General features: G+C 49.7%; 1 protein-coding gene across 2 annotated transcripts in view; it reads left to right on the top strand.

Annotated features, from left to right (window-relative positions):
- Positions 1-10,613, top strand: part of SLC38A7 (solute carrier family 38 member 7) — a 35,551-nt gene extending 24,938 nt beyond the window's left edge. For both annotated transcript variants that reach the window (XM_074199071.1, XM_074199064.1), the window contains exons 3-13: positions 153-347; positions 2,482-2,908; positions 3,071-3,269; positions 3,521-3,665; positions 4,545-4,643; positions 5,987-6,044; positions 6,173-6,287; positions 6,695-6,842; positions 7,193-7,392; positions 7,840-7,894; positions 8,229-10,613. In XM_074199071.1, the coding sequence (XP_074055172.1) occupies positions 2,636-2,908; positions 3,071-3,269; positions 3,521-3,665; positions 4,545-4,643; positions 5,987-6,044; positions 6,173-6,287; positions 6,695-6,842; positions 7,193-7,392; positions 7,840-7,894; positions 8,229-8,331 (1,395 nt within the window). In that variant the 5' untranslated portion in view covers positions 153-347; positions 2,482-2,635 and the 3' untranslated portion in view covers positions 8,332-10,613. The remainder of the gene's footprint in view (positions 1-152; positions 348-2,481; positions 2,909-3,070; positions 3,270-3,520; positions 3,666-4,544; positions 4,644-5,986; positions 6,045-6,172; positions 6,288-6,694; positions 6,843-7,192; positions 7,393-7,839; positions 7,895-8,228) is intronic.
- The last annotated feature ends 1,927 nt before the right edge of the window (positions 10,614-12,540 follow it).

Raw genomic sequence — 12,540 nt, 5'->3', positions numbered from 1 at the left:
TGGATGGATGGATGGATGGGTGGATGGATGGATGGATGGATGGATGGATGGATGGATGGATGGATGGGTGGATGGGTGGATGGATGGGTGGGTGGATGGATGCCTGCTAAGGATTTGCCGGGGGTCAGTTAGCAGAGCCCCTTCTTTTCCAGGGCAGGGTCGGTGACCCGGGGACAGGGTCTCCGCAGCTGCCAAAGGGCGGCGCCTAGGCCCCACCTCCCGGGCTGCGGCGGCGAAGGGGCCGAACTACAACTCCCGGCGTGCCTGGCGCGGAAGCTCGCGGTCACCTGACTGGCGGTCAGCTGGCTCCGGCGCCGAAGCCCGAGGCGTGGAAGCGGAGCGGCGCGGTGAGTGGGGGGCTGCGGGCCGGGGCCCGGGGGCCCTGCTCGGGGTCCGGGGTTGGCAGGTGGGGACACCGGGGCGGGGGTGGGGGACCTGCCCGGCCGGGCCTGGGCCTGCGGAGCGGCCGCCCCCGAGGGGAGGCGCGGATCCGGCCCCCCCGCCCCGTGGAACCGGCGAGGGGCCGAGGCAGGATTTGAACTCGGCTCCCCCGCAGGGGCCGCTGCCCCTCCCCCGCCCTCCCTGCGCGTGACCGCGGCTGCCCGGGCCGAGCCCGGAGCTGGCAGAACCGGGGCACCCGGAGCTGGCAGAACCGGGGCACCCGGAGCTGGCAGAACCGGGGCACCCGGAGCTGGCAGAACCGGGGCACCCGGAGCTGGCAGAACCGGGGCACCCGGAGCCTCTTCTCCCCCCTTGCTGAGGAAGGAAGAAAAACAAACCCCTGAACCCGGGCAAGGTCCGGCTGGGCCCCCCGGGCCAGGGTGCCCAAGGCCCCAGCGGCCCCCCTGGCCCTCGCCTGGTTCTGGCCGGAGCCCCCCGGGGCTCTAAGCTTTCCGGAGGCCGGGCCTGAGTTCTGGTGCCAGTCCCTGCCACGGCATGTGGAGCCCCCCGGGACCCCAGCCGGCCTTCCTGAGCCCCACCGGCCTGGCCGGGCCTGGCGGGGTGACAGGTGCCGACGGGGGCCTTGTGAGCTGGGGAGGGGGCGGAGAGGGGGGGAGGGGGAGCAGAGAGAGGGGGGAGGGGGAAAAGAAAGAAAACGGGGAAGGGGGGAAGCAGGATAGAAAAGAGAAAGGGGGGAAGGGAGGAAAGAGAGGAAAAAGATGAGGGAAGGGAGGGAGAGAAAAGAAAGCAAGTAAGAAAGAGGGACCAGGAACACAAGAACACTACAGAACACTGATTGCTGGAGGCGCTTGTCAGGCCCCAGGCCACACCGGTAGATGGTATCTGAGACAGCATTTGAATTCAGATCTTTCTGACTAGCCCAGGTTTCTCAGTGACCGTATAACCCAATGTCCGGTTCAGGCCTGTAAGCTGATGGGAAGGACTTGGTGACTGTCTTCAGATATTTCTGAAGTGTCCCCAGGGATTTTATTTATACCAGAGAACAATTAGTCACTGTAGGGAAAAGTCACAAAGGAAATGAGTGTGGAGCAAGAGCTGGCATTTCCCCCATATTTGGGATCATCATTTTTGGTTTTTTTGGTAGAGCATTTGGCGTAGGTTTAAGTTGTTTTGAATGACTTCAAGATCAATTCTGAGAGTTTTAGTTCCTTGTTTCTTTGATTTAATCCTGCTTTTTTTAGAGTTTAAATTTATTTGCAGTTAATAAACATTTATTTTCCTACCCATTGCATGTAGTTGAGAAAATAAAATATTTAATAAAATATTTTTTAAAATTTTTAATAAAAGGGGCAGCTAGGCGGCACAGTGGATAAAGCACTGGCCTTGGAGTCAGGAGTACCTGGGGTCAAATGTGGTCTCAGATACTTAATAATTACCTAGCTGTGTAGCCTTGGGCACACCACTTAACCCCATTTGCCTTGCAAAAACCTAAAAAAAAAATTTTAATTAAAAAAAAAATGATTTATTTTCTCTCCTTTCCATCTCCATCCCCATTGACAAAAAAGACCACCCAAAACTTCATAACAAATATGCCTTCAAAACAAATCCCCACAGTGGCTTTGCCTAAAAAATGTACTTCCTGCCCCTTGAATCTTAAGGCCTCCCTCAGGAGGTGGGTAGTGGGCTTCATCCTCAAGCTTCTGGATGCCTGGTTGGCTGTTAATTACATTGACCAACATTCTTGAACCTTTCAAAGTTCAAAGTTGCTTTTTCATTGTTGCTGTTATAGTATAAATTGTTCTGCTAGTTCTGCTGCCTTTGTTCTGAATCAGTTCATACAGATGTTCCAAGATGTCTGAGAAGCCATCCCTTTTGTCACTTCTGGTGACATCACATTCATATTTCCCAATTTGTTCAGCTATTCCCCAGTTCTTTGCCATTCTAAAAGAGCAGTTATGAATATTTCTGTACTCATGATTACTTTTCCTCTGTCTTTACTCTCCTTCTAGAACATAGACCTCAGAGAAGTATTGGTGGATCAAAAGGTAATTAATGCTGCCTTTCTGTGTTCTTTTTTAGGGCCTCTCGGCGCTTTTCCCGGGGCAATTAGCTCTTGGTCCTGATGATCCTGACCACCATCTGGTTTCTTATTTCTCTCATGTCTGGCAAGTGAGGTGGTGAGCAAGCATCAAAAGAGGGCACCAGCTCCTAGGGTCAGGGCACCCCGGTGGCCATGGCACAAACCAGTATGGTCATCAACAGCGACTATGGAGACTGGGGTTGGAATTCAGATGCTGGAGAGCGAGCCCGCCTCCTGCAGAGCCCCATCGTGGATGGAATCCCCAAAGGGGAGGAGGAAGAGTCAGGAGCCACAAACGGGGGGACCACCTCCACGCTGGGGGCTGTCTTCATTGTGGTGAACGCCTGCCTGGGTGCTGGCCTGCTGAACTTTCCAGCCGCCTTCAGTACTGCTGGTGGAGTCGCCGCTGGAATTGCGCTGCAGATTGTGAGTGAGCTAGGGCAGGGGTGAAAGGGCCCCCTAGACTGCCTGGCCAGGGAGTGGGGGGATGGCTGTTTTGAGTCTGATCTTCCTTGGCAGCAGCTGCTGCTGTGACTTTTGACCTCCCCTGCTAACCTCCCTGGGCGTGTGCCCCTCTCTCTGATGCAGGGCATGCTGGTCTTCATCATCAGTGGCTTGGTTATCCTAGCGTATTGCTCCCAGGCCAGCAATGAGCGCACATACCAGGAGGTGGTGTGGGCAGTGTGTGGCAAACTGACCGGAGTTCTGTGTGAGGTTGCCATTGCAGTGTACACTTTTGGCACCTGCATCGCCTTTCTCATCATCATTGGGGACCAGCAAGACAAAAGTAAGCCCTGCCCATCTCCCAGGGGGCTGCCTTTGGTTGGGGGAAATGGGGTGAGGAAGAAAGGAATTCCTGTCCCCATCTATGGTCATTATAATGACCTAGAGTATTGGCCAGTCAAGCTTCCCTTCATCTAAAATATCAGAAGTGCTAAATCTATCACATGGAAGAAAAGGGGGTGAGGGAGGGTCGGGTCCATGCTGGTGGGGTCACCCACTGCTCTGCTGACCTCCCTCTCCCGGCTCTCCCCTCAGTTATTGCTGTGATGGTGAAGGAGTCGGAGGAGGCGGGCAGCCACCACTGGTACATAGACCGAAAATTCACCATCAGCCTCACTGCCTTTTTATTCATCCTTCCCCTCTCCATCCCCAGGGAGATCGGCTTCCAGAAGTATGCTAGGTGTGTTTTTCCTGAACCCAAGGTGAAGAGGGTGCTCTCAGGGGTCGTGGACCTCTTCTCTCCCAAGCCCAAGCACTCACCTCCTCCCTTCTTGCCTGCCTACTTTCTGGGAATGTGACCCAAAGACTAGAGAAAGAATTGGGAAAGGATCAAATCATGCTTTGCTCAATCACAGCCCTTCTCATAAAGAACATGATCAGGAGCATCTAGGTGGCATAGTGGATAGAGCACTGGTCCTGGAGTCAGAAGGACCCAAGTTCAAATCTGACTTCAGACACTTAATAATTACCTAGCTGTGTGACCTTGGGCAAGTCACTTAACCCTATTGTCTCACCACCACCCCCCAAAAAAATAGGGCAGTCTCAGCACCCACCAAAGAGTTAAACTCAGAGTCTCTTTTCCCCACTTTTCTCTAAGTACTTTCTCCCCTGAATGTCTCCTTCTATAAGTGGAGTTGTATTGTTCTTGGCCTGGCAGGAGACCCTTGTGCCAGCTTCTTCCTGGCCTTGTGCCCTCTTGGATGGAATCCACAAGCTTTGTTCTCTGGGCCTGTCTCCTTCACACCCTTTCAGATAAACTTTCATCTTTTATTAGAAGAATCTCCACCTGGTGGTCAGTAATTTCCCTCCATCTCAAAAATGGCATTTTTTGGCACAATGGACCTCTCACCATTGGTCCTATCCAAAGACTGGGGGAAGATGGGGAGGGGAGGAAATGGATCCAGGGTTCTCATGATTCCAAATAAAATCTCTCTAGTTTCAACTTCCTCCAGCAGAGCCAGACCCATCCCTGGTAATACAACAGGCAGGAGGACATGCCAGGGGGCTGGGATGGGCACAGCCATGGCTCATCATAGCCCATATCTTTTCTCCCTGGCAGCTCCCTGAGTGTCCTTGGCACCTGGTATGTCACAGCCATCATCATCATCAAATACATCTGGCCAGATGAGGAGATGTCCCCTGGGGACATACCCACTAGGTAGGTGAAAGGGTTGAGCATCCTGAAGCACCAGTCCCCTCCATGGCATTGTCTCAACCCACCTTGTCAGGGAGGTCACTTTCTTCCAAAACAAACCGTTCCATTGGACATCATAGCTTTTAGGATTCAGTTCAGCAGGTATTGGGATGAGACCTGGGGGTAACGTTGACTCCACTTGAGGAGAAAAAAAAATCTTTCTTGTGACTGCAAGGGCCGTAATTCTACCCTCCTTTTGATGGTTCTGCTAATGGTATTCCTTGTGTGGGTCCTGTGCCTTCCTGCTAGGGAAAGGACTCTGTATATAGAAAGCTCATTAGTCCTCATAAAGATAAACACTTATTCTTTTTCCATGGAATCTTATGACGCATCTGTGATTTTCTTGGCAGAGATATCTTGAGTGGTTTGCCATTCCTTCTCCAGCTCATTTTACAGATGAAGAAACTGAGGCAAATCAAGTTAGACCAGGGTCACACAGCTTGTAAGGGTCTAAGGCCAGATTTTGCAGAACAAAACTTGTGCAGCACCATCACCAGAACTAGATGAAGGCAGAACCCAGCTCCTGCCTACCAACCTGGAGCTATCTATAGGGTCATCCCTCTCTGCCCTGGTCAGAGTGAAGTCAGGATGGCCAGTTTCACTGATTCCCCCAGGATCCATTGTGAGCCCTGGACAGTGGAAGGTAGAGGAAGAAGCTTGGGGGAGGGGGTCCAGGAGAACCAGAAGCCTGTGGCCATCCTTGGCAAATCCCAGTGCTTCTTGGGCCCTCTGATTTCTCATCTGCACTGTGGAGGTTCCTCATTTTTCTCCATGAAGATTAAGTGAGAAAATGGATGTGAAGACACTTTGTAAAGGATGAAGTTGTCTATCATGGGGGCCCATTACCATATCATGAGAAAATCATTTCATTTGGACCATGGAAAGGGGCTTAGTAAGAAACTATACTTTTCCAAATCTGACTTCTGTAAAGCCTAAATTGTAGCCTATAATAATATTCTTTTTTTTAACTTATTTTTATCCTCTCTACTCTCTTCTTGGTGACTACATCCTGAAAAATGAGTAATACATCTTAAATGAAAGATCTCATCTCAAAAAAACCACCCAAAAGCCTTCCATGTTATGCATTTGTATTAGGATGGTAATGTTTTAGGGTCCATCAGCTCCATTTCCAGAGCAGGGGCAGGGCAGAATTGGGGGAGATAGATGGTGGTCCCCATTTGAGTTTGGCCTCCCAACTCCAGTGTAGCCACAATTTGAATTCAGGCAAACACTCCCACCTCAAAGCTGGGGACTGTGGTCTCCTGCCCCTCATCCTGAGGTCCTGTGTGACTGTACTTTCCTTGCAGGCCAACCTCCTGGATGGCTGTGTTCAATGCCATGCCCACAATCTGCTTTGGATTCCAGGTACTGGCTATGAAATGGGGTCCATGAGAGCTGGGATCTCTCTATTGTGGGTTGAGTGTAGGGCTTAAAGGAGCCATCACTTGGGCAGTACTTGTAACCCATTTTCCCGGCTCTTTTCTCCTTGGCAGTGCCACGTGAGCAGTGTGCCCGTCTTCAACAGCATGAAGCAGCCGAAGGTGCAGACCTGGGGTGGGGTGGTGACAGCCGCCATGGTCATAGCCCTGTTTGTCTACATGGGCACAGGTGAGGCAGCCTCAGCAAGGCCGAGGTGGGTAGTGAAGGAAAGGGTTAGGGTAGATGGTCAGGGCTCTTTCTTGCACCTTCTTCATTTTCTTGGGCAGGGCTGGGCAGTGCTCAGGGCTTGACCCTTCTGCTTCCTCAGTGGCTCCTGCTAGCAGCAGCTATAATTCAGGCATTCGTGACCTCCCTCCTCCCCCTGCCCTTGAACCTTCTCCAAGAAGAGAGTTCAAGTGATCACCTCTCCCCCCTACCCCTTGTCCTCAGATCCAGATCCATCAACTCTTCTGTGTCCTGACCCAAGCAGATTTGAAAGATTCCTTCCCCTCATCCCAAGAGCCTTTCCATTTTAATCTGCCTTTCCCACTTTGACCCAACCTACTGGGCTTTCTTCTCCCCATCGGGGCCCTCAGGTATCTGTGGCTTCCTAACCTTCGGAGTCAATGTGAACCCCGACGTGCTCCTCTCCTACCCCTCGAATGATGTGCTTGTCGCCATTGCCCGTGTCTTTATCATCATCAGTGTACTGACCTCCTACCCCATTCTGCACTTCTGTGGACGGTGAGATACCGGGAGGAGGGGGGCCTGTGTCCCTCAGCATGGAGGGGAGCTCCATGTGTAGCTGAGTGATGCCTCATAGGAGTCTGTCACAGGGGTGCTGAGTCTCTCTCACCCCCATCATGCTCCTCAAGTTACTGCTCTGTTCCCCCTTTGCTCCACCCTCCCCTTTCCTGAATTTGGCCATACATGCTTTGTATGTCCAACCTCTCATCCACTTCATTTTGGGGGACTCTGAGACATGGCCGATAACTTTCTCCCCCTCAGGCTGCAGTGATCCTGGAAAAGTGTGGCTGGGATGGGCTGAGGCTTCCTCTGTGCTCCCCATTCTTAATCTGTGAACTTCTGTGCAGGGCGGTCCTGGAGGGCTTGTGGCTGCGCTACAAGGGTGAGACGGTAGAAGAAGACGTGGCCAGGGAGAGACGAAGGAGGGTACTGCAGACGGTCACCTGGTTCTTACTGACCCTGCTGCTGGCCCTCTTCATCCCAGACATTGGCAAAGTCATCTCTATCATCGGTGGTCTTGCCGCCTGCTTCATCTTTGTTTTCCCAGGTAAGGGCACCCCCTTTTGCCAATCTCCACCATGGGTGCAGAGGCCTGCTAAGTATCATGGACTAGGGATGCCCCTCTCTTCTTGTCCTCTTTAATCTCCAGTTGAAAAATCCCAGTTGTTCAGGTGCCCCCTCCAGGAGCACAGGCAGAATGTGCCAGCCCCTTGGAAGAAATGACAGATGATGTCTAAGATTCCTCATGTGTCGTTCTTGGCAAGGGAAACATTTTCTGACTTACTGGAGAGAGAGAGAGTGTATGTGTGTGTGTGTGTGTGTGTGAGTGAGTGTGAGAGTGAGGCGTGTATGTGTGTGTGTGTGTGTGTGTGTGTGTGTTGGGGGGATACATAGCCAGAGAATGGAGTCAATGATGAAAGGAGCCAGGTTCTTGGCCTGCTTTTGCTTGGCTTGGGCTGGCCATTTGCTTGATCAAAAATGTGGTTTCTTCTAGGACTGTGCCTGATTGAAGCCAAACTTTCTGAAATTGAAGAAGTCAAACCATGCAGGTAAAGCTCCAAATTATCTCCTGCCCCCTTGTCTTCAGGACTCTTTGGGAGATGCTACATGGGGCGGTGGGAAGGGAGAAGAAAGCCAGGGTGCAAACCCAGCTCTGCCCTAAGTCACTTACCTTCTGGAGCCTGGCTACCTGACATAGACTTGTTCTTTTGCATTTTGGAACAACATGAGTGTTTCAAAAAGTACAAGGGTGAAAACAGCAGAAGGAAGTATTTTCCTTCTAGACTCATCTATGGGATCAGATGACAGGGTACTTTCCCTTTTTCGATCACCTCATATTGTTGAACCTCATGATGAGTCCTGACCCCTCCTCTTTGTTTACAGCTGGTGGGCACTGGTCAGTTATGGAGTCCTCTTGGTCACCCTCGGAGCCTTCATCTTTGGCCAAACCACAACCAATGCCATCTTCATGAATCTCGCAGCCTAACCTTTCCATTTGGAACTGGACAGCCAAAGGGAAAAAGTGACCTTTTCTGTTGATCCATGTACCAGCCCTTGGCTGTTGCCAGGGGGGACCCTACCATATTGCTTGTTTGATCATGTCCTGTCACCAGTGCCCTCATGAAGCAGGGAGCCTCCTCTACAAAGCGGACTCCTCTGGTCAGAGGACGGTCCCAGGGACTTCCCCAGTCACCTGCAGTGTTGTGGCTTGTGGGAAGGAATCATCTCCCACCACTGAATCTTCCCAAGGATCTCCTCTCCAGATCAAAAATTAAAAACCTGTTTCTTTTATCCATTGGTGAAGAGCAGAGAAAACTCTGAAGAAAGAACCTAGTCTTACTTGGGTGAAGAGAAAATTCTTCCTCTGCCAGAAGGCTGGTCCAAGCAAGGGGCAGAACCCAGCCTTCTGGGGAAGCCTTCATTCTGGGGACACCTTGTGCAATGTCTAAGGCCACCTGTTGACTCCACATGTGCAGTTCATATATGAAGAAAGTAGTTCAGACATGGCAGGTCCCCCAAAATCATACAAATGACCATCACAAAATGGAGGATTTTTCCCTGCCCAAAGAGCAAGAGATCAATCGTGTTGGACCAAGCTCTGGCCAGCAAGGGCAGGGATCAGACCCAAGCCAGATTCCAGATTCCTTCGGCCCCATTTGGTCCCACTTGGTTTTGGTAAATGTTTTTCCACTAATCATTAGTTCTACCTTGAGTCATTTGGAACTTGGTCTCTTCCTCCCAGCATCCTATTGGCTGGGACCAAGGAAGAGTAAAGACCACTATTCCATGGCCCCTGAGACACCGCCATCTCACTACATTCCAGTGGGGCTTGGCCAGCCTTCTTGGTTTTCTCCAGCCCCAAAATCTCACTAAGTCTAATGTTTACAGAGACTGTTGGTCTTCCCTATATGCAAGAGGGGACCAACATGTGTTATGGTGCTTTGTGTATCCTTCTGTTACCTCCAGATTAGGAGTTCTCTTCCCTCTCAGATTCCAAATTGGCACCTCCTTTAAGAATGGGAAAGAATAGAGGATGGCAAGACAGCTGTTTTGTCTTCCTTTGAATGTTCTCAGGAGCTCTCAGCCGGTGCTTGCTGTTTTCTGTTCTAATTTCCATTTGCTGTCGTTTAGGATTGAGAAAGACCCATCCAACATTGGACTGTTGATGGAAACTTAACACTAGAGATGAGAGGATTGAACTCCATCACTCTGCAGTCCAGTAGATGACAAGCCAGTTGTGATTTTCTATGCCTAGAGATAATATTCTGTGCCATGATGCCCTTCCGTTCCTCATTTGAGTTCCTCTTGTATCTAGGGAAAAGGGGCAGGCTTTAGCTTTTGAGGCACTGCCCTGCCCTTCATCAAGGCCCATGGGCAAACAGATCCTGGTCTGACACCCCCATGCCATGATCACAAGGTCGAGTCTGTCAAGAACACTATTTTTTATTTGTTTAGGATGAGAGATGGAGAATGAGGCTTCCCAGAGGGTCAGAGTCAGGATCAGGCACCAGATCATAGAATTTCAAGTCTTTCCATCTCTGTCAACCCATACTATCCATTTGTCCTCCCTTGTCACAGGGTCCCTACCTCCATTAAGCCGTGTGACTCTTGGGCCCCTTGGCAGCCCCTGCTCACTTTGAACAATCTCAGGAAGACCAAGGATAATAAACTAGAACTGTAGATCTGTCTTTTTGCTTCTTCCAGACCAAGACCTCCACCCTTAGAAAGGAGAGAGGCCAACCCACTCTAGCTCTCTCGCTGGTTTCTCCATAGTAATAGATACCAAAGGAGCCTCTGGTTTCTAGGAAGTAGGCTTCTTTACTCAAGGATACTATGACCTTGAAGGTCCAACTAGGGACCTGATCTGCCCTCTTCCTACATAAACAATCAGGGCCTAGAAGTTGTGTGGGAAGCTGAGATTGGGTAACAAGCCTAGATCTCTCCCCATTGTTTCCTCCTCTCCCAACCAGTAAGACAGGGCCAGCTTCTTACCAAGGTCTGGGCTTCTATCTTCACCTGTCTGTAGTCATCCCCATGATTCAGGAAGTGTCTGCCCCTTCAGAGAGAGTTAAGATGAGGGCAGGGCAGTTGTTTGCGAGGGGATTCCAAACCCAGATTAGGTGTGTGAAGCCAGAAAAGGGGTGTGGACTCCATTTCACACCTCCCAGTGTTCTCCCTCTGCCTCCCTCCCCATCTGTGATTTTTAATGTTTTTTCCCTACCCCTGTACCTTAGGCCATAAAAAATGTATAATTAAAGGGAATTTTGCTGCTGAGTTGTGTTTGTGTTATTCTAACCTTGTGGGCAAAGAGAGACAGTTCCTGTTTGAATTGGAAAGGTGAGAAGGAAGGGACAGTTCTTCAAGGTGATGAGTATTTCAACTTTGGCTGTCAGCCAGGTCCTCAGCCAAATCCTGAGAATACAAAGAAAGGTTAAAAAAAATAGCCCTGGTTCTTCACAAGCTTGCAGTCTAATAGGTAAGACAACATGCAGACGACTACATGTGTACAAAAAGAGAATAGATAGATATGTATATAGATAATATATTAGAGGTTTCTCAGAAGGAAGACACTGGGGAAGTCTTGTAGAAGGTGGAGCTCGAGCTGATCCCCGCAAGAAGCCAGGAATTGGAGCAGGAGAGGATGGTGACACCTTCAGAACTCGAGGGAGATTATTTGACAGCTAAGTGGAAGACAAACTGGTGCGGGGAGAGACAAGACAGGGAGACCTACTAACAGCTCTTGTTATGGTACAGATGTGAAGTGATGAGAACCAGTATCAGGACAGCATCAGTGTTAGGAAAGGACAGGTGGAGAGAGCGTGCAGGTTAAGAACCTGGGTAACTGGGAGGTTAGGGTATGGCTGGACTATTACAGGGAAATTTAGAAGGAAAATAAATTAGCGAAAGATTAGTTCAATTTTGGACGTGTTGGTTTTTCCATGTAACTCAACTTGGGAAGCATTGGAATACCTTCATGTATTCAGCAGTCTGCTTTTTAGCAGAAACAAAAAAAAAATCTAGGGGTTGCTAAGTGGCACAGTGGATAGAGCACTGGTCCTTGAGTCAGGAGTACCTGAGTTCAAATTTGGCCTCGGATATGTAATAATTACCTAGCTGTGTGGCCTTGGGCAAGCCACTTAACCCCATTTGCCTTGGGGGAAAAAAAATCTAACAATAGCTCCCAGAATTTCAGCAAATTGTGTAAACGAGTTAACTGGATTCTCCCAGCCTAGGAGGTCTGGCCTACAGGTATTATCCCCCATTTTATATCTGGGAAAACTAAAGATCAGATCATGAAGGGATCCACTTGCTGGAGAAGGGATTTTAATGTTTTTCTCCCTCTGAGAGAAGCACTGGGAAAGGAGAGTTTACATGGGGCTTTGTCTAATTCCAACTGGACCATTGGAAATACCACCATCACCCCAGCCAACATCCTCTGGGAATTATCACCTCCCTGCTTCTTATTTCTGGGCAGATCTCATCCTTCCCAGAGTTAACTGAGGGCTACCAATTACTATGGAGGGGATGTTTCGGGATCTTTCTGAACCTAAGCTTTCTCTTTTGCAAAAGGGAACATAGTTCCTGTCCTATTTATTTCAACCCATTTATCAATTGGGTTCCCACTCTATATTGAGCACTATATTTTAGGTGTTGGGAATACAAAGACAAACATGGGGGCAGCTAGGTGACATAGGGGCGGCTAGGTGGCTCAGTGGATAAAGCACTGGCCCTGGAGTCAGGAGACCCTGAGTTCAAATCCGGTCTCAGACACTTAATAATGACCTAGCTGTGTGGCCTTGGGCAAGCCACTTAACCCCATTTGCCTTGCAAAAACCTAAAAAAAAAGACACATGAAATAGCTTTTGATTTCTGGTGAGCATACATTCTATCACAGAGTTGTTATAAGCATCAAATAGTCTTAATGAGGGCAATGGAATTTCAAATTGAGAAGGGCATCAGAGGCAGCCCATCCAACTTAAAATAAAATTTCTCCATTAATAATACAAACTGACAATAACTCACCCAAATTTTGACCAAAAGCCCTCTCTAGGGAGGGATATTCCACTACCACCCTAAGACAACCCATTCTATTTTAGGATCAGGTGTGATTATTCCACTCACCTGCTCAACAAACTTCATGAGCTTCTCATTAACTCTTGATTATTAACATTTAGAGTTCTCCACCACCTACCTC

This window comes from Macrotis lagotis, chromosome 1, assembly GCF_037893015.1.
Source record: "Macrotis lagotis isolate mMagLag1 chromosome 1, bilby.v1.9.chrom.fasta, whole genome shotgun sequence".
In the NCBI taxonomy this organism is placed as follows: Eukaryota; Metazoa; Chordata; class Mammalia; order Peramelemorphia; family Peramelidae; genus Macrotis; species Macrotis lagotis.
Note: the sequence above shows the minus strand (reverse complement) of the source record. Positions and strands in the feature narration are given on the sequence as shown.